We start from the raw sequence: 22521 nt of genomic DNA, 5'->3' as shown, positions 1-22521 counted from the left end.
AAGCGTAACAGACGTGAAACAAAAACTGAAAATGACACAACATTTCACTTCAAGCGGAGCTGAAGATATTGCTTTCTTGCTGCGTTTGTGTGCTTACTCGCTGACTGCTCAACAGACTGCGACTGCTCCAAGAGATGCTCCTTGGCTTTTACCGACTGAGACAGCACTGTGGCCAGGAGCTAAAACACACAAAAAAACACACACAGATACGCTTAAACACACACACACATTTACTCGAGCATAATCATTCAGATCCCAGAGGTGTCCTGTGACTCAGCTCAGTGGACTAAGTGAGCATATAACAGACTAACTCCGGTTTGTGACCCTCTTCCTCTTGTGTTTCCTGCAGTTTGCCAGTAATGATGCATCAGACACCCTAGAATAAATACCTCTTAAAATAGATGAAGTCCCTCCAGCAAAGTATGGGAACACAGTCCAATTTGGCTAATTGCTAATGGAGTATTTTAAAGGCACTAACTAAAATAGATTTGCTATATCTGGCAATATAATTACAAACATATTTAGTGTGCCAAAGTGTTACAGTGCAGACCTGAAAAGTGACAGCTCTGACAATACACTAGACATTTTGCCCAGACGATAGAATACACTGAAGATAAACCTTTACACTGACCTTAGTCAGCAAGTTAGTGTTACCACCCTTTCACTATACATGATCCCACTTATGACAATGCTATTTGCTTAAGACATATAATAATTTGACACACAATATCGATTTGGAAATGATTATAGTTCCGTTTAAAAATAGTCCGTTACACTCACAGTAAGAGCTGCGTCCATAGCAACAATTAGCTCTGTAGCCTTCTTAAAATGAGCTAAGCTAGCTGTTTTTACTCACATTAAATGGAAACATTACAAGTTGAACCGGACCGCAGAAATCAGCGCAGCACCTGATTTGAGGTTTTCTGTCTCGTCACTGTCAGAGTCTGTTGACATATTCTTTTCCGTTCACTGTCTTTTAACACTGCTGTATCCCGAACTGTGTGCTGTTTAATATTTTACTTCATGTGCCGTCTTCGGTTTTGTAGATCTCTCTACCGTAGCCTTCAGTTTTTGCATTGTTTAACCTTTAAAACTTTCTCTCCGCTGTTTTGTCTCTTTTCTTTTTTCCCTCTGTAAACAGACCGCAACAAATTTACCGACTTCTTTTGACCGATTGATATGATTACAGTTAGTCCTCTGGATTGTGTGATAAGAGCTGCATCCCTAGCAACGGTCTGTTCTTCATAGCAACGGTGAAATAGCAGACCTCGGAATGCCTAAAACAGCCGTGTAATAATAATGTATTACTTCAAGTAGCATTTAACAGGCGAAGTGAAACCACAAAATCCTACAAATACTAAATACAAATAGGTCACAAAAGGTCGCAAGAATTACCGTTAAATTAACTATACACTGAGTATAGTAAATGCTAAGCCAATTTAAATTTAAGTTGTAGTTTAGGACAACTCACTGTTGTAATTTTTCCTCGCAGCATTTGTTAAATAGTCATATTAAACATATCAACATTTTTCATTTGCATAATCTATTATTTTCTGGTGATATACCGGTAGTTGGTTTCTTTTCATAGATAGTTACACAATCTAACATACATGTTACAACACAAATGAAAGAAGTTGTAAGAATGTCAATAAAGAGATCCTGCCATTTATAGGCTTAATTTTTCTGTATGACTGATAAAAGCCAGGAGCCTACCACCTCATCGCATTGATCTGCAGTTGAAAAAAAAAAGTGACACTGATCTCTCCAACAGAAAAACAAACTGAACAGGAAACAGAACTGTGGTTAATCTGGTAAAGAAGCTTCTGGTTGTTTCCTGGAAATGTTTTGATGTTTACCAGAAACAAGACGCTTGCATACAGATATGTGTTAAGAGTTTCTTACCTTGACTCCTTCAGCTTGTGCGTGCAGGCCTGGAGCGTTAAGGCCGTGTGTGTTGACTCCTGGTGTGTTTGCAGGGTGTGGACTGGGTGCAGGCGTGGTCAGAACATGTGTGTTTCCAGAGCTCTGCAAGCTGCTCGATGACCGAGCGCTGCCAATGCTGCCCACACTGCCACTACGCTCGCCTCCTGCACACACACAATGGCAATTACAGTTTATAGAGAGAGCTTTCCTAAAATACATACTTTCACATTGTTAAACCAAAAAGTCACTCGTGAGTTTACCTGCCAGAGGTTTGCGTAGCACCCAGATATCCTCGCTGGTGCTGCTCTGCTGTCCCAGAGTGGGAGAGCCTTGAGGACTCAGCTCTGCAGTCCGTGAACCTGTCACACACACACCGAGCACACAAACACACGCACACACGCATTTGTTACTGCCACTATTTTTGTATATTTTTTATGAAAGGTCTTATTAGCAACAATAAAGCAACTAATCAACTGCTTTACAGACCCTTATGTGCTTAATAATAATGTATAATAGTATATATACTGTTTATTGCTTAGTATATATACTTTATAGTTTATAAATGTGTCTTAAATGAACAAAATCAAACATTCAGACTCACAAGTTTCACTCACTTCCCTACACATTCACAAATAAATGATTACTCATAATGGTTGCACAACCTCTAAGTTTGAATTATTTTGAAACACTGTTTAAAACACAATCACTGCATCCAAAATTGCATACTTTGCATTACAAACCGAATCCAATACCATCAATAACATACATTTAGCACTCTTTAGGGCCTACTTCCTGGTTGGAGACGCGTACAGTAATACAGGTAGCCCATAGCATACATAAAAGTGCGTCTACACACAGTGATAGACTTAATGATAAACTAGTTTAAAAAATATATTACACATAACGAAATGAAATGTACTTATACTTTACTTAAATTGAAGAGATATAAACGAAACGCCAGGGCTTCCTTGGTCGTTGTCTGTTATGTTATTTTTGCTGTTGCATTGCATCGTGGGATATTTATGCCGGTATAGTGTCCAGAACTTGCGTAATGTAATATTTACCTGAAAATAATTTGCACTTTAGCTACTTTTGGTTTCACTCTGAGCTTTTTGACGTACAAAAAATATCTAATATATCGTTTAGCGTACTGAGTAGCATGCTAGTATGGAATTTAGACGCAGAGAATGACTTTATAATAAATACAAATAAATTATTATTTATAAAATAGAAAATGTAAAAATAAAGCATGTCTCTTATGTTCTCCTATGTCATATGATTAGATGAAGTATGTGCCATTTAATTTCAATATTTAAGTTAAAGGGTCAGTTCACTCAAATAATAAGAAAGCTTTTCCAGTAAAGAGGCGAATAGATGCCACATGGAAAAATCACATTTTAAAAACTGAAAGAAAAGACCCCATTACAGAAAAAAGTCTTTACTGCTTGCTCTATCTTAACTCTATGTGTAGATGGTTCATGAGATTCACTACATATATTTAAACCTATAAAAGTCATAATCTCAATCTGGTTGGTCTGCCAGAGAGGGTAGGCGGAGCTAAGCGGCTGCTTTTCCAGTCTCTGCAAGTGTTGCGAGTAAACAGTAATCTACTATGGCTGAACAAACAAAGAAAAGATGGATGATTACAGATACAACTTCAGAAATAAGTGAAAACCCAAAGAAAAAGAAACAAACTCGACGCTCAGATGAAGCAAACAGTCTAAAAGGAAAGCGACCGTCAGCGAGGAAAATCAAGAGTTACAACCGGAGCCAACCGTGGACGTCACACATGCAACACTGTCTGGATATCTGTGAAGTGTGTTCCCGCAATTACCGTTTATCGCCATAGGTGCCGCCAAAGAGAACGAAACAGAGATCTTCGAGATTTGCACTTTAACACTTGTTCTGGATAGTTTAAAACTTCATCAAACTGCCTTTCAATAGAAAGTGTCATGTTGTTCACCATTTTCTTTGGTCATTGCCATACAGACCTAACAACAGTGGTGCTGCCACTGGTGTCAGGTATCTTCAATTGAACGCAGTGACTACGTCATCCTAACTAAGGATTCTCAACTTAAAAAAAATCTTCAATAAGGATGATTCCGACATCGTTTTATTCCTAAATCTAGTTATAAAACACGTTTCTGTAACACCAAATGTCATCTTTAACTGTGATAAGATACCATGTAAGACTTAGAAGTTTCTGTAATGAGGCCCCCGATCAATTAGGATAATCCACAGGCTTATCTCTGGAAGGTTTATCTTTTTATCCTTAGAAAGTAGTATCCATTGAAATAAAACGGCAGCAGTTTTCTATCAGTACAACCAGACACCACCTGGAATTAAACCTTTCTGTCATAAGGGTGAATTGATCCTTTATATATATATACATTTAAACACCCATACACACACAGGTATAATACATGATGTAGCTGCAGTGAAGTGCAGGAAGAAGCAGATAAAGTTCTACATGTGTTCTTGTCAAACAGCGTGGAAAGGATTCTTATCTGTGATTCAAAGTGATTCTACAGTATGTACCTGTCTGACTCTGCTGCTCCTGAGAAGTGGAGAGAGGAGGAGGAGGAGGAGGAGGAGGAGGAGGAGTGGACAGAGGAGGAGAAGACAGAGAAGGAGGAGAGATGGGAAGAGGAACGTACCCAAATGAGGAGAACCGAGGGAGTGACTGTGTGTTGGGATGGGAGGGAGGAGGGGGAGGCAGATGCAGGGGGAGGACTTTGGAGGGGGGGTATGAGTGTCCGTTGGCCGAGGCAATGGGACAGGGGTTGGGCCTGCGGAGGAGGAGGGTGTGGCACTGCTGGGAGGGGGAGTGGCCTGGACACAAGCCAGGAGGAGGAGGGAGGTGCAAAACAACAACAACAACACAACAACAACTGATCAGTAAACTTGAACAAAACAAATCTAATCATGAGCAAAACAATAACCGATTGAAATCAAAATGTGAGAAAAGAAAACATCCACACATCCACAGGGAGAATATCTCTATAAATTAAAAAATACTTTACTATAGCAAACAAACAATATGAACACAAGCATCACAAGCAAGCAGAGCAGGTCGGTTAGAGGGTGTAATAACTAGGGAGGGTGACAGAGGGGGCAGAGATATAGAGGAAGGGAGGAGGGTCAGTAGGGGGCAGTATTTTATCTATAGAGATGATTGACAGGTCGGGAGAAACAGATGGACTACCTAAAGAGAACGATGATGCTTCAGCTAGCTACAACTAATGATCAGCTATAGCTACGGAACAGCTGCTGAACTCACTCACACACACATGTGAAAGCACGCACATCCTTCAACCCTGCAAACACACACAAACAGCTGTGACGCGGCTGGTCACCTGCCCTCTTGATGACTTCCACCATGTTGGAGGGGAAGTAGCCCACACGGTCATTTCCTGTGCGGTTGTCGTGAATACAACCTTTCCACCGGCCGTCAGAGTGCTGCTCCAACACCTGGTAACCAACACAGGGACGTACAGTCAACAACATACAAGATTATAGCTTGTTTATAGCTGGCCATTGGACGATATAAAGACTTTTTGTAACAATTATCCCTTCCAAAAAAAACCCCAATACAATGGCACTAAAATATTATAAAATCACCGAACCTTACATTATGTTGAGAAAAATAAATTTTATGACATCAAATATAGGACACACATCTTTTTCCATGAAAATCCTTTTAGTGAAAACGTACTATGTTCAATAAAGTAGGCTAATCATGAATCAAAAGCACCACCTGCATTAAAAGAGCATAAATAAATAGATTCTACATAATCAATACAGGACTGTAAGTGAGCAGGCAAGACAGGTGAAGTCACTTGTGAAGATATTCAACAATAACAAAATGTATGATTCTCCTGAGATTAAAAAGATCAACTTATCTTTTATTCTTAACAGAAGGATACATTATCCAGGATGAAATATTTTCTAACTTTAAATATGCTAGTAAACAGCTTAGCAATGTTTAAATAGGCAGCCAGGAAACATCTGTAGCGCAATCAAGTCAAAAGTCATCAGAACAGGAAGTCACACCACTGTTTATCAGGCTAATGCTAACGTTAGCTGCAGCTATGTATGACAGGTCCCAACTACGGCTACAGTTTGCTTGTATTGCTTATAGCTGGCCATTAGCTGCTACCAAAGTTTAGTGGTAGATGGGTCAATAGTAAAAATAGACCCTAGAACTTGTCTATTTTGTTAGGGGTTAAAAGAGGTGAGATAATTTAGTTAAAACAACTTTCAAATCCAAGCAGAAAGATACAGGCTAATTTGAGCAGAAATAGCTTTAATTTCTTTTTTAATAAAACATGTACTTTGTTGAATAAATATTTTAATATATCATATTTCAACAAAAATGATAGTGGTAATGTGAACAGGGCAACAACAAAAAAGTTGTATAGTTCCTCCTTAACAATGAGTGGGAAATATACCCGCTTAAGCTAACCTAACTGTAGCTAACGTCAGAAGCACAGTTTTTTAGGCTAATTTGAGGGATACTGTGATATTTTCGAAAGCCAATTTTTTAAAAATTCCACTTTACATCACTAATAAACAGAACTTTATTAGTGTTGAGTCAAACACATTAATAATATTTCATATATCTCATTTACTCTGCAAACTAAATGGATATTGGCAAGCTAACATTTTTGTCTGTGACAGTAAAAGTTAGCAGCAGTTAAACTTGGCTGTCAGCTTACTGGTTTTAACTTTCTTTGTCAAAACAAATATGTAAGAACTACTCTAGTTTGTGTTGTACAATCTATTTTAATTAAGTGATGTGTTAACTTCTACATTAAGTAAATGCTACGTTATATCTAGGCTAAGTTTGACATTATAAAGAGCTAGTTCAACAGACTCCTGGTAGCCTTTAGAAGTCAGAGCTATAAAGCTAGTACCAGTGTTAAAAAATGAATAAAGATTATTAAACTTTAGTGCATATTTTCTGCATTGACTGGTGAATTGCTGTAGACAGACATGCGGCAGTTTGAGAACAGGGTTAGGTGTGATGAGTTTTAGGCTAATGACTGGATTTATTTACCGTGATAATGTCCCCAGCTTTGATGTTGAGGCTGGTAAGGTCGTAGTTGTTGCAATAATCCTTCAGTGCACGCACCTGCATTGCAGCTGAAGCATCTACAAGACACGAGCAAGAGCATGTAGCCTGAGTGAGCAGCGGAGTCAAGTTGTGTCAAGTTGACAGGGGATAAACGGTTGTGTGTTTGGTTTGCTCTCATGCACTCACCTCTTAGAAGTTGTTTGATCTCTCGGCTGGCCTGCGTGGTGGTGAATTGGTTAACAATGTCGAGGGCAGTTTGACTCAGAGTGTTTCTCACTCCTGCACTGATGCCACTCTGGAGGGAAGTGGAGAGTAAAAATGATGGAAGTCAGCGTCACATTGTGTCACATAGTGTTCATAAAATAAGTAAGCCCGGCATTTAGTGTCAGTCTGACTCTGTATACATTCCTTCTACAAACATTTGCTGCGTATGAAAAACTCAGATCCTTTAGTAAAGTTAATCGAGCAATACCACAATGGTAAAATACTCCATTACTAGTTAATGTCCTGCCTTCAAATCATTATTGGAAATGTGATTAAAGCTCCTGTGAGGAGTTTTTTGCTGGTTATGAAATGGACTGAAATTAATTCTGATGACTCTATATGAGCTACAAAAGCAAACCAGACCATCAGCGACAAGATTGATTATTTCTATATAGTTATTTTTAATGCCTGAAACTGCTGGCGGGGGTTAGGTGTCAGACGAAGCGGTTAACTGCACGCTAACTTTGTTTACATTTTCCAGGGCAAACATTGAAAGTGAGTGATACATATGACTGTTAAAGAAAGCAGGATGAGATTTTTTTTAAAAATAAAAACCACCACTTAAGCACGTACAGGACAAAATCAGCAAAGAGATAAGAGGCACAGCTTTGTCCGGCTTTTTTGGCGTGAACACAAACCAAAAGTTCCTCACAGGAGCTTTAAAGTACCAAAATAAAAGTATTTACTGTGCAGAAAAATGGGCTCTGTCAGCGTTTTACTATTATATAGGATGCCACTATATTAATATTCATTATGCTGCATTAATGGCCTGTTTCAGCCTATTTTAAGTGTTGTGTGGTTTAATCTAAAGTAATGCATTATATTCTATAAGATCATCATATGTTTAAAGTTTTACTGTCCTGTGAGAACCAGGTTTCTCTAAAAAAAAGTCAACTTTTAAGGCGAAGCCAACGCATTTATCAGCTAATCCAAGTTTTTTGTAATAGTTTATATAGTTTAAGGAGTAAAAAGATATTCTTTTTGGAAAAATTCTAATTTAAAATCACCAAATTTAGAGATGTGTGTTTTTTTTACTAGGCAGGAAGAGTTTAGAAAAGAGTACCTAGTTATTAAAGCAGTAAAAAGTCTATTAGTTGCCTCTGAGATGGAGCAGAGTTGCGGTATAAAATGGCATAAAATAGAGTTACAAGTGCCTTGAATTCGCTTTCTAGTGCAGTAAATGTACTCAGTTACATTCAACGAGAGAACAATAAAAGCAGAACCTGCTCAAAAGCATAATCCCTGCTCATCTGAAGGTGACAAGGGGGTTGACAAACAAAACAGAGCAGGTTTGATGATGGCATGACAGAGAGGCAGCTATCCAGTCTGCTACAGTTTTATATAACAAGCAGACATATCCCACAGGCTTCATCACACAGATCGCTGGGATGAGAGCCAAGTGCTGAGGTGTAAACTTGCTCGGCTGAGGAGAGCGAGGCAGCTTTAACAACAATTGCTTTTGTAAACACATTAGACAGAGAGACAGACAGAGAGACAGGCAGATGGTCTTACATCCAGCAGCAGGCGAACTACCTCTGTCTTCCCACAGAGGGCCGCCTGATGTAGCGCCGTGCCAGACTCGGACTGTCTGTTGATATCAATGCCAGCCTGAATGAGCAACCTGCAGCACCAAAAACACATAATATTATGCTTTATTTGCATTAAGTACTTTTATAAAATAATGCAACTGAAAAAATAAGTACATTTGAATGAAAATCTTTTTTTTTTAAAACACGCAGGTCGGTTTAAATCTGTCTGTAGCAAAGTTATAAAGCACTTGGCTTGGCCTGTATGTGCTTTAGATCCTTACAGATTTTAAGAGCATAATCCTAATCCAGGTTCGATTAGATGGACTGACTGACAGGTAGAAAGGACAGGTCTGAGGACAGACGCAGAGTGAAAGATGCAGAGTGAAAAGGACACGTTTTTCAGACCGTATGACATCGATGTGTCCGTTCTTGGCAGCGAGATGCAGCGGCGACACTCCGTTGGGGTCGGACGGTTTGGGTTCCAGCATGGCTGCGCACATGTTACTGCTGAGCAGGAGCTGGACCACCTGAAAAACAAACCAACAAGCACGTTCATTTAAAATATGTTATTTCTTTTAACAATCCCCCTGCCTGAATTAAGTCTAAACCCAATGACTACATCTCATGTATACTTCATTACTTAGTGGATGCTTTCTACAAAGTTTGCCACCCTTATTTTGGGAATGTTGAAATGTCAGAGCCGTCGCCGGGGGGAGGGGGGTGCGAGGCCCTGTGCGAACTTGACGTGCAAGGCCCTGCTCACTGACATGCATGCCCGCTAGCTTCGCACACCTGCTCAGCCACCACATCTCTGGAAGTGTTGACAAATTTATCCAGCAATCCTCTGAGTGACTTAGAAAATTCTTCCTTTTAAAAAATGATTTTCCTCTTGTGCGGCCGACATTGTTTCCCCTTCTCCTTCGTCCTTGCAGTGAGCAGTAATGTAATGACGCAATATCAAACATGAAAAAAATGAATAATTTGTTAGGTTGGATTCTTGAGTATGCATAATAAAATTGACAGGAATTTCATTTCAGAATCATGGTGGGTTCCCGCAGAATTGGGCTACTTTTGAAGTGTTGCTTTGGACCCTGTGCGAGGCCCTTTAGAGGCGTGAGGCCCTGTGCGGCTGCACACTTCGCACAGCCCATGCGACGGTTCTGTCTATATTAAAAAGGTATCCTAAACCGACCTGGTCTGTCTTTGGCTGTAGCGGGCGGAGGATTTAGGGATGCATATAATGCCTGCTACTTTTATTTCTTATTCCTACCCACTCATTTTATTTATCATGCATTAATAATATATATTGTCTCAGACTACAAATGCAAAATGTAGCAAATACTTTAAAAGACCAGTTCCCAAAGTCTGCACTGAATAATGTGGACTGGCTTGTATGTATACTGCTCTCATTATGGAGGAACCTGTGCAAATGTTATCTGTAAATTCATATCATTGCTCTCTCTTCAGGCTGCCAACACTCTGAGATACCTCAGGGTCTTCGTTTGTACGCCCCGTTGTGTTAGTGTTTTGAATTTGTCGTACTTTGTTCATGGCTTCAGACAGTGTTCGGGCTGTTTTTATGTGTCATTTCAGTTATTCAAATGACATGTATACATTTTTATCTGTCTGAAGTCTGTGAGTCTTTGTTATAGCTGCCAATCAAACCAGACAACTGAAGAATTAACATGCAAATAGACGAGACTCAAACAAAAGGGAGAAAACATCTTCACAGTTATGACACAACATGCCCCGCAGTGTGAGAAATAAGTGAGAAAACAACTACATTTTCTATATTCGGTTCTGTTTTCTCACTTTGCAGCACTTTTCTATAAATGCTGTGTAACAAAGGCTAAAAGAATAAATGATATCTTTATGCATCCTGTAAGTTGGTGTGTTTGTTTTACAGTAATACTCACTCCAACACGTCCAAATTCACAGGCAAGGTCCAGGGGTGTTTTCCCAGCTGCGTCTGAGATACACGGGTTGGACTGGTGTTGTAGCAACATCTCTGACTGTAACACACACACACACACACACACACATATATTACAGGCACCTTTTTATATCCTACCCTCTAACAACCACAAATCATGCATGCATCATCAGGCACATGTAACAGATAAACACACCTCACAAAAACACACACACACACGGCCACTTTACACACCAAAACACACACACGGTACACACGAACACAGTTACCCCGTCATAGTGTCCGTGCTGAGATGAAAGGTGGAGAGGGATCTGTCCTTCGTCTGACTGTCCGTTGACAGACGAGCCTGCCTTCAGCAGCATTTTCATTGGCTCAGTCTTCCCCTGCCATGCAGCGTAATGCAGAGGACGCATCCCTACACAAAACACACACGTAAACACACACAGCCAAAGATGACAGCACAAAAATACACAGACATACAAGACCCCACACCCACATGCACACAGACAAACAAGAGAGTATAAAGGCACATGAATGCATGCCAAGACACACACTGTTATTTTTAGAGACCGAACAGTTTGCTAGTGGCCGTCCAGCAGTCAGAAATACTGTCTTAATACATTTTACAGTATAATGACAAAACCCAATTATTCAACTCACATACTTTGATCGAGATTATACTCTAAGAAAACATTGATGATCTATTTGAGCGGAAACAAGAAGCCTTAAGCGGAGTGGCATCCATACATTTTCGTCTACTCCGTTGTCCCACGGTAATGAGAAATTTCCGGTTGTTTTCTCGAGATATCGACTTATTAATCTCATTTGGGACTTTAAGCAGCGACGGTTGAAGGGATGGTCACGGCATTCAAAAAAAAAAGTTCTACTTTGCGCACTTCCTGTCATTGTTGCCCAGCTTTCTACTACGGGAGAAAGACTGGTTTGCCGTTGTCAGTACAACGTCAGAGTTTAAGCAGGTAATTATACGCTTTTTATCATATTTGACACCATCATTTCGTTTATATTCTACCTTCAGTAGTTGTATGGATTATAAGTATATTTATTAAAGATACCCGCTAATTTGAATGTTTTTGCTGTTTGTTATAGACATGTTACTGTTAGCAGCGGCAGTCAGGAACAAATCGTTGCTTAGTGACATTAGAATTCTATCACCACGGCAACCCGTTGGAATGTTTCACAGGCTCTGTAGCCGTCCCTCTGCTGTCGCTGCTTAAAGTCCCTGTTATCTCAAGATACGTCAGATGATCATAGCTCGTATACACAAAACAGAAATAGAAATAGGCTTAACTCATTAGTGTCCGCGATGGCTGCATGGCATGTCCTGGTCTGTAATATCACAGTGACCAGCCTGTTGTTTTGTTTTTGCTACTTTTCTAGAAAATGATCTCGTTATCATGAAAACAACCGGAAATTACTCGTTCTCACGGGACGACAGAGTAAATAAAATGTACCGATGCGTATCCTCTTACGGCTTCGGTAGAAACAAATAGTTGACCTACAGAAATCATTATGCCATAACATCTGATAATCGGTTGATTGTTAAAGCCACAATTTAATGTTTTCAACAAGATTTTTGTTATATGATAAGAAACTAAATATCCCTTTATTCTGGATTGTTGGTTGGATAAAACAAAACCTTATTGGAGGACACAATGAGTATTCATGATGGATGTTTTTGCCATTTTCTGACCATCTCTAAACTAAATGATACATTGATTAATCAAGCAAGCAATCAGTAACTTAATTAAAAAGACAAAAATTAGTTGCAGCCCTAATGTGAATGACATTTAACAAACATCTCTGAAGTATCAGTTTGACAGTAGCGACAGATTTAGGCACAGACTCTCAGTGTCCCTCCTGGATATGCACTTTTATCGTGGTTGACATGTTTGTGACCTTTGTGACCGCGGGAGTATTGTTTGTGCAAGCACTGAACTCATGGGACGTTGGAGACAAACCGCTTTAGACAAAGGGCAAGAAATCCCCTTTAAGTAGCCCAACAAGTCCTCAGAGAACAGGAAACTGTACGTTGCGGCAAACTCTTGGAACCATGTGGGAAATTTAAGGTTTAAAGTTCATCTGAGTTCAGGACAAAAATCCAGCATGGAGTGATTTAAGTGCCTCTCACTCGAAGACATTAAACGCCACTTTGTCGCAGTGGCTGCAAGGAGCAATAAGCATATTTCTCATGGCAGCAACCCAAGACCTCCAGACTTGATACCAGCGATGAGCCACATTGTGAAGTTGAATAAAGCAGCCCTGCAGGCCTGGCTGGCATGAGGGAGTCCTGACTCAGAAGAGTGGTGCTGGCAGGATGAAGAGGCACAGCGGCTGTTGGAGTTTCAGAAGCTAAAGCCTCAGAATATGAAGAGACGTGATGGGAAATGATTTTCAGGCAGCACACTCACACGGCCTCCAGAGAAGGAAGGGCTTCAGACTCCAGACTATGAAGGAAAAAATAGTGAACTTGGTTGGAGTTCTTTTGAAAGATTGCCAAAGACAATATGACCTATTTCCTTTTGCGTGGTCAATGAGATAGTACTTCCTGTTCTGAAAGCTCAAGTGTGAAATTGATTTATATTCCCCATGAGAGTTTTAGGAGTGTGTTGTTTGGCAGGCGGTGGTATTCATGAAACACGTTCCTAATGTGTATCATGAGCAGTTCATGAAACAGTCCACCTACTTCTTTTCAATCACGCTTATAAAGCTCAGACAGAAATTTGAGAATCACTGACAAATGGGGGTTTTCCAGTAGTGAAATTCCCCATCCATCAAGTTCCAAGGAGAATCCTGGCAGAGCTTCTGAAAACAAAGTTGTTTGCCTCTTTTTGTCTTCTTCTTTTTGGAAAGGAAATAAAGTCCAGATGCCCGGCCCGGCAGGATGTCCGGGTCGGTTACTAAAACAGTTTGTAGAAGGGCTTGAGATGGTCTGGATGAAGATCAGATATTCCAAGCAAGAGAAGTAGCAATTATTCTTAAGCCTGAAAAAACGAATTTCTAGGCCACTTGGGAAGACGGCCTTGATGGCTCACTAGTTCAAAAAAACAGACACATAGCAACGGCGGCTGTGGCTCGGTGGTAGTCGGTCGTCTCTCAGTGGAAAGGTTGAAGGTTGACTCTTGTCTGCTACAGTCACATGTCCAAGTGTCCTTGGGCAAGACACTGAACTACAATCAGGATCTATGCTCCAAACGGGCATAGATCCTGATTGTAGATCGGCACTTTGAGTGGTGTGAAGACTAGAAAAGCGCCATATAAGTACAGTCCCTTCTATTTACCATTTACATTATCGCTCGTTTGGATTTGTGTTCCTGGCAAAATGAAGAATCTAAGTCCAATATTTAATCCTTTGTTTGCTCCTATTTGGTCTCAACAAAGGTTGCGTGTCTCTAAATTCATGTTGTCCAATCGTGGCTGCTCCAGGTTGCCAATAGGTGATCGCATTGCTTGCACATTTTAAAAGTCTGTAGCTTGTGCTTGGTGCAACAATCCCAACCTCATGTCCCATTAAATATTAGCCTATTATTTTATGTTACATATTATAACCCATATCATATTTATACTGTTTACTGCTCCGGTGGAGTAAGAGCAAAGTTTCTGTGAGCAGGCGTATGGAGAAGAGAGAGGTAGGCTGTCAGAAGCACGGAAAAGAGACGGTAAGCTCTGGTGCCTCTGCTCCGTGTAGCTACGTGGCTCATGCTACTGGTCTTAGTATTAGTTATTTGGTTATTTTTGTAGAGCAACTGGCTGGCATCATGTCATACGCTTCTGATGTTTTTATAATGTCTTTAACGTCATAGCAACTTGTGCCCAAGACAAACTCTTTCACTTGTTCTCCTTCACTCTCCCTCTCATTCTAGTTGGTAATTAAGGATTTAAAACCCATTCCTACTGATGGAGAGGACTCAGCAGGCGGACATGCAGCTCCACCAGACACATCTCAGCAGGGGGCAGATTGTACAGATTATTAATGACATCTGAGTTCAGACAGTAAGGTGGTAAAAATGCCTTAATATCTGTGTAGGAAAATCACAACTAGCATGTTCCCCAGCTAGTCGCTAACTTCGTCTGTGTGTAGTTTGGTGCTGTGTTTTTTGTGGTGTACAGGAAACCTCTGCTGTTTGAAACAAAGCGGTGAACATGGAGGCAAAGACAGCTACATTGCCAGCTGGAAAACCAAAAACGATGAGCTGAAAGATGCTAAAACGCTGCTGATGGCAACCGCACCGTCTCCCTTTAAATCGATGCTTGCGTTGGAGCATTTTGATCGTAGCGCTCGAGGAAGTCGAGGAACAAGCCGAATTTCCGATCCTCATCACCATACACTGCAGGAAGTCCTTAAGATTTCACTCCCACTTCCTCAGAGAGTCAAGGAGGTGCGACCACCTGGTAGGAAGCCTGCCAGTTGTATATCTCTATTTACAGACACACTGACTGACTGAGAGTGTAGAGACAGTATAGGCCCTCATCCTAGAGGGATTATATCTCCCATCTGCCCTCAGATTTCTTCTTCTCCCTCTTCTTCTTCTTCTTTGGTGGATCTGGCAGTCTGAGCTGGAGATATTTGCTGCTCTGCTTCCTCTTGGCTCTCCCTCCTGCAGCCATGAAACATTCTTCCTCTTCCATTGTCTTTTGTTTGCCGTGCCTACAAATCTGTCACTCATAAACACCAAATACTACACTGATTTCTTTTTATATTGCATTTCCTACAAGCTCACCTTCCGTTACATAACACGGTATTACCGGTCACGCAGGGAAAGCCAGGACTACGTGTTTGTTTTCCTGTTGTGATTGTTTTATTATCTCGCCGAGCCTTGTGTTCTTTTGTGCCTGCTTTTATGACGGCACAATGAGTTGTAAGGACGCTCGTATTCAGTGTGTGTTTTTTTACCTTTGTGGTCTTTAATGTCCACCGCTGCCTGGGCCTCCAGCAGCAGAGAGATGAGCTCCTTGTTACCACTCAGAGCAGCATGATGCAGCGGCGACAACCTTCACACAGACACAGATTATGTATAAAAATACACATATTCATGCATGTGGTGTAAAACCAGAGCATAACTTTGCTGAAATAATCTCCGGCGTAGAGCAGCTCCTCCCCTCAGCTCTGTGTGAGCGACGGGAGGGGGCAAATGACCTACTTCCATTAATAAGCAATCTCTCTACCCCGGAGCAGAGCGTGAACACAGCACGTCTGTGTCTGTGTGTGTCTGTGTGTGTGTGTGTGTCTAATGGATCCCTGGTGAATATGAGGGCCGGGCCCTGGAGTCAAATCAACGAATCATCAGTCATTACACAAGAAGCTGAGTCCAATTATCTGATTCCAATCAACATAATAAAAAGATCTTTGTTATCTGATGGAGCCAAATGGGATACAATCGCAAACCAAGCATGTGCACACGTAAAAAGCTGAACCAATCAGGAGTCTAAATATAGCCACGATCCATAGCTGTACATTCAGAGTTTATGTGGGAACATTTAGGAGGACATTAGGGAAGCAGGGAAATGTTGGCGTTTATTTACGGCGATTACAGGCGTCAGATTTGAGCTCTGTAGATGGCTAAGTGTTTCAGAGATGGATTAAACCTGATGGTGATACGTACTGTGATATGGTTTTATTGTGTATTGATCTCTAAAGGAGATTACGTCCTGTTTGACAGTCAGTCAGATGATTGAAACTCTAATAGGCTTGAATGAATGTGGTGTTTTCCCCGCCCACTAGTGATGTCATGGGGTCGTGGAGTACACCTGCGAATCACTTCAACCAGGAGGAAAAGTAAAACAACAGGAAGTGAGCAAAAGCTTTTCAGGGGGATTTTAAGTCACTCTTAAAGGAGCCGTTTGCCCCTGGAGAAAGCCACTGTCAGTAAAAGCTGGTGTTAGAGCGATAGAAGCAATATTTGAAATTGGCGCCATAGCTGTGGAGAAAGTTGTACAAACAGCTCGTGGTTTCGCCCATTCTACATTCCTACAACACCCAGCGTGCATTGCGCCCCTCCCTCTGAAAGGAACGGCCCAGCAAGATATGCTGGAGTAATTTCGCTACAGGCAACCGCTCAGAGCAGTACAGAATCCTAAATATGACGAGAATATACCGGTGGGTCGTCTAAAAAATCTTCAGGTCTGCAGTCTACATTTCAAACCTGACGATTTTGAACGAGACATGACATCGGAGGCGGGCGTCCTACATTGAGGAAGTGTAGTTTAGCGAGCTCCCTGGCCTCCTCCACATGACACGTTTTACGTAGTCTGGCGGAGGTTTTCCAGGGCCCATTGGAGAAGCGGATAGCGTCCTCCAAAGGCACAGAGCACAATTGCATTTTTTTTCCTACCACAATGACATGAGCTCCCCATAATAGCATGATAGGACTGAGGTTGAAAATCAGCGAACGCCCTTTAAGAGGTTGATATGGAAAACTTGTTGGCAGACGTGCTTATCAAGCAGTTATAGAGCAACATTATCATTTATGTCGACTGACCACCTGACGAGTTCTAGTCCAATATTTCAGCCTTTTCTCAATCCCAACTCATCATGTTGCTACGCTTTGTCACGACCCACACTCACATGGTAGCCTTTAGCGTCGCATAAAGTGCACAAGGCTTTCAACTGACTCCGGTGTAAACCCATCTGTTGAAATATCAGACCCCTCAGTGCTCTGCTCTTAGTGACGTAGAGGAAAGACAGATAAAGTCGGCCTGCGGGCGATGGATTGGTCAGACAGCACAGCACTTTGACTCACGAGACGAGGATTTCGATTTCCGTGTGAAAGCAAAAGTCAACAGTGGGTTATCCATTTAACCCAGCCCATGATGTGTCTCCTAAACTTTACCAAGTCAATTGTTTTAAACAGAAGAACGGGACAAAAACACGCAGTAACTTGTGAGTTAGAATCAGACACTATTGGCTGTGACTACATGTCAGCACTTGATGAACACGTTAATTTTAACAACAAATCAAAGGAAAGAATATCTGGCTTTAAAAAAAAAAAGTTTTGGCCAGTTTACCTTTAGTAGAAAGAACAGCTGAAGAGAGACAGGAAATATAGCGAGAAGAGAGGGGGGGATGACATGCAGCAAAGGGCTGAGGGCGGGAGTCTAACCTGCAGCTGCTGTGTGGATGACTGCATCCTCTGTGTATGGGGCGCCGGCTCTACCAACTGAGCTAAACCAGCACCCAAAATATCTGGCTTTTAGGTACCAATGAAGTAATAGCAGCCAAAGTTTGAAATAACAGCAGCGCTGAGAGAGAAAAGAAACAGTAAGTAAAGCCAAAAAGAGCTGCAGGTTTGCATGATAACTCTATATAAGGTCATCAATATAAGCAAACCCATTTACATCATCTAACTGATTTTACATTGACATTTGATACTTTGCATTAAAATATAGATTGAAACTGCATTTTGCAATCCCTCAGGCAGGCGATATATAAATATGTGACCCCTTTATAATGCATTATCTGCATGATATTTTGTATGTAGAGCCAAAAATATTTTAATCTAATTAGAAGTCTTACTCTGAGAAAATCTTGTGTAACATTGATAAAGGGATACAACCTGTATCTAAAATGCACTGTAAAGAATAACACTCCAGGGTGGTGAAAGTCAAAGGGATGGTTCTGGAGCACGTCAGCACGGCCCTCCTTAGGAATACAGGGCCGTTGTAAAAGGGCTGTCTGAAGCCAAAATGAAGTAGAGACAAAAAATAAATATATATAGCTTACACTTAAACTGACATGTTTGTTTATATGTAGGACTCTTTTTAGCAGCTAAAGTACCTGGTACTCCTGACCCCATCTGCAGCGGTGCTTAGCTTAGCCTCCGTGTAGGAACTCCGGCCGGCTTCTCCCAACAGGGGCCGTGCTGACTGTTATCTACTGTACGTTGTACACTTACTATTAATAAGTACCTCATACAACACCACTTCATAAGCCCCGAACTATCAGGGTGTTAGTTTAGCTCAGTAGTAGAGCAGGCGCTCCATATACAGTCCTCAACACACTGATCGTAGGTCTGATTACCGATCTGCTGATCATTTGGTGCATGTCATCTCCCACTGTCTACTCCAAACACTTCCTGTCTCTCTTCAGATGTCATATAAATAAAGACAAAAGCCACAAAAAAAAAATCTTAAATAAAAAAGGATAAAAAAAAGAAAACAACTATCCCTTTAAAGTAGAGTTTTTTCAGTGGTTGCTAAGTTACCCCTTAAGTTGATTCTGCAAACAGTTGCTTGTTTCCACATGCAGATAAAAATGTAAATGTGTCGAATAACAGAAAGAGAGGCAGAGAAAATGAGGACAAGAGGAATGGGCTTTAAAACAGGATGACTGTAATATAAACACAGTTATAACATTTGCAGTCTCTCACCCGTCTGCATCCTGGATGTTGACGTTCACCCGCTTCGCTGCTCCGAGGAGCTCTGAAACAAAACACACACAAAGAATGAGAGACAGAAAAAAGTTACAAACTCATTATAGAAACAGTCCAGATTTAAATCTATGCAGAGTTCAGTGATTAATGTATTCTCTCCTTGTGCATATTCTTATATTTTATTCCCCACAGGGAGTCGCCGGCTACACTTCTGTACCTGTGAGCGCTCTAAAACAAGTAACAGTTTCCTGACTCCAACAACAACAACAGCAGCAGCAGAGGTCAAGGAGAAGTGACAAGATAAAGAAGACAAATAGAAGTATGTCTGGGAAACTCATCAGAAACCTGGAAGGTCCCTACATTCAAATGCAGAATTCTGCTGAGTCATAGTTATGTAGGTGGAAAAATAATTACTGAATAAACTAACTTATTAGATCATCCACAAACATAGTAGGAGTATAATAGAATTTAACATTTATAATAAAAGGATTTAAAATATAAATATAAGTAAACAGGGTGTAATAGGCTTGAAAAACAAGTACGCCGTTATAGGTATCATGTAGAGATGTTTAACAGCTTTAACATGTAAGAGGACGATTGCTGACTAGCTCTGCCTAACAACACACTCTTAGCTAGCACTGCAAAGTTGTTTACCATCCTAACATAATGATTAACCTGAAACTAGTTCATCTTTTCTGCTGTAAAACTGTAGGCCAATATGATATGAAGCTCTAGTATACGTTCAGTCAGGAAGACTATGTTTTGCATGACGGTTCTTTCCTTCATATCTCATGCCATTCTGCTCACACTCCCCTCACACATGCTCACTCTTATGTTCCTGCAGTCATCAGCTGCCTGGTCATATCTGTCCAATAGCACCGAACACACCTTCATCGCAAGCCTCATATTGTTGCTGTCTTTTAGTGATGTGCGAGACATGAGTCAATCGTTTGAAACAAATCAAGAGTCAAGAGTCATAAGTCCTCATCTCCCCTAACTTGCTCACTGACTCACCCCTCCTACCTGCTACTAGCCTGCAAACTGAAACTTGTCTCAAACTTTGAGGCGAGGCCACTGTACAAGCCTAGCCCTGTGAGAAAACAACCACTTTTGCGCTTGTTTCAACTCAGCACTCGCTCCCACAGTCCAACGTCCGGCCGTCCCCTGCCCTGAGCTGAAGCTCTGACTCGAGTTACACAAATCACTCGAGTTGGCAGCTCTGAAACCGGTTGAGTGCTTCAAGCCCCCGGGAACAGCGGCGAGCTGTAGACAATATAACATAGCACAAAAAGCCCTGTTTCCGCAGACAATCATGGGAAAACGAGCGTCACAAACAATCAGAAGGTCTAGAAGAGCTGCATGATTAAATCTAATCTCCATTAATGTTAGCGGAATGCTAAACCGGAAGCTACCCTGATTGGGCGACGGAAGTCTCTAGTGTGCATGTGCTATGGAGTGCTTGGGCTGGTGGGGGATTCAAGCTCTGGTTAACTGACTCAAGTGACTCGTGTGACTGGTAAACCCGACTCTCTTTAGGAGTGACTCATACATAATCGAGTCATCTCTCCTGTCTATGACTTTTATGCCTACAGTTCATTCATTCCCTTTTTATGCGCGCCCCTCCACCTGTTGCTGTGTAGCATACTGTAACTTTAAGAATTTGAAATAACCTTGTTTAGTGCTAACAAATTATGGTACAACAACATTATATTCACTGATTCCAGATATCGCATTTTAGAGTGTTTCAGAGCCATTTACAATACTGGGATCACTGGGTTTTTTAACAACCCACAGTGAAAACAAGACTAGACAAACACAGCAACACAATACAAATATTTGAAAAGGGACTCAATGGAGTGTTATCCCATATCATGATTACAATGTCCATAAGTGGATTGATGGTCAGGAATAGAGTCTGCATGGTTGAAACAGTACAGTTAAATACAGTGCAAATAGAAAGCAATATGGTCCAATTAGTTTAGGGGTTGGCGTCTCTCCTTTTTAATATAATCAACAATGGACAGTATGGACAGGAAACCATGTCATTTAACCATTTTTAAAACAGGGAGGGGAAGCTGATTTCAACTCACTCAGGATAACTCTTCTTTGCTATGACCATACCAAACCTAAGGGCTTTTTGTAAGCAGAGGGAAGGGTCAAAAAATTGTTGGAGCAACCTAATATTACAGAGAGGCTGTCATGAAGTAGACTGTTGCTAGGGATTTGTCTCTAATCACACAATCTGGAAAACTAACTGTAATCATATCAATCTGCCGAAAGGAGTCCAGTAAATTTGACATTGGTCAAAAAGAAAAGAGATAAAACAACTGAGATTAAGCAAATAAGGTTAAACAACACAAAAACTGAGGGCTACTACAGAGAAATATGAAAAACTGAAGACGGCACATGAAGTAAACATTAAACAGAACAGTACGGGATACGGCGGTGTTTAAAGAAAGGCAGTGTGAATGGAAAAGAAAACTTAAGCTCATTTTAATGTGAGTAAAAACAGCTAGCTTAGCTCATTTCAATGTGAGTAAAAACAGCTAGCTTAGCTCATTTCAATGTGAGTAAAAACAGCTAGCTTAGCTCATTTTAATGTGAGTAAAAACAGCTACATTAGCTCATTTTAATGTGAGTAAAAACAGCTAGCGTAAGCTCATTTTAATGTGAGTAAAAACAGCTAGCTTAGCTCATTTTAATGTGAGTAAAAACAGCTACATTAGCTCATTTTAATGTGAGTAAAAACAGCTAGCTTAGCTCATTTTAATGTGAGTAAAAACAGCTACATTAGCTCATTTTAATGTGAGTAAAAACAGCTAGCGTAAGCTCATTTTAATGCGAGTAAAAACAGCTAGCTTAGCTCATTTTAATGCGAGTAAAAACAGCTAGCTTAGCTCAGTTAACCGTTGCACAGGGGTTCCATTCCACTATAATAACCAGCTCACTTTACATTATCCCTTACATAGTACTAAATCTGGGGACTGTCTGGAGGGCATAGTCATGTTGAGTGTTAACACTTTAATTAAAAGTCTAGTCGGGGCGCTGTCTAGCTCAGTTGGTAGAGCAGGCGCCCCATGTACAGAGGCTTCAGTCCTCATCGCACTGATCGCAGGCTCGACTCCCGGTCTGCCGATCATTTGGTGCATGTCATCCCCCACTCTCTACTCCCAACATTTCCTGTCTATCTTCAGCTGTCCTATAAATAAAGCCAAAGGCCAAAAAAATAATCTTTAAAAAAAAAAAAAAAAAGTCTAGTCTTTTGTTTACATTGGGATTTAATTTGCATGTCATTAAGTGCATTATCGTGCATCATTTAGATTTAAATAGATTCAGGTTTATTTTCTCCCTCAGCAATTAAAATAAATAAAGTAAAGGGAGCAGTCTGACTCCTGTATGGTAATTATG

At 40.8% G+C, this 22521-nt stretch overlaps 1 protein-coding gene across 1 annotated transcript in view; it reads right to left on the bottom strand.

The window, feature by feature from the left end:
• The window catches only part of LOC138594801 (caskin-1), a 45769-nt gene that overhangs the window by 14081 nt on the left and 9167 nt on the right, over positions 1-22521 (bottom strand). Inside the window, exons 2-14 of the mRNA XM_069666032.1 lie at positions 19111-19162; positions 15639-15736; positions 10996-11141; positions 10710-10805; positions 9199-9320; positions 8777-8885; positions 7187-7295; positions 6983-7077; positions 5280-5394; positions 4462-4755; positions 2184-2282; positions 1903-2087; positions 98-179 (exon numbers count right to left, since the gene is read on the bottom strand). Coding sequence (XP_069522133.1) covers positions 98-179; positions 1903-2087; positions 2184-2282; positions 4462-4755; positions 5280-5394; positions 6983-7077; positions 7187-7295; positions 8777-8885; positions 9199-9320; positions 10710-10805; positions 10996-11141; positions 15639-15736; positions 19111-19162 — 1602 coding nt within the window. The remainder of the gene's footprint in view (positions 1-97; positions 180-1902; positions 2088-2183; positions 2283-4461; positions 4756-5279; positions 5395-6982; positions 7078-7186; positions 7296-8776; positions 8886-9198; positions 9321-10709; positions 10806-10995; positions 11142-15638; positions 15737-19110; positions 19163-22521) is intronic.

This window comes from Semicossyphus pulcher, unplaced genomic scaffold, assembly GCF_022749685.1.
Source record: "Semicossyphus pulcher isolate SPU_LCO1_2020_fin unplaced genomic scaffold, fSemPul1.0.p SCAF_17, whole genome shotgun sequence".
NCBI lineage: Eukaryota > Metazoa > Chordata > Actinopteri > Labriformes > Labridae > Semicossyphus > Semicossyphus pulcher.
The sequence above is the reverse complement of the archived record's forward strand: the minus strand, read 5'-3'. Positions and strand labels throughout refer to the sequence as shown.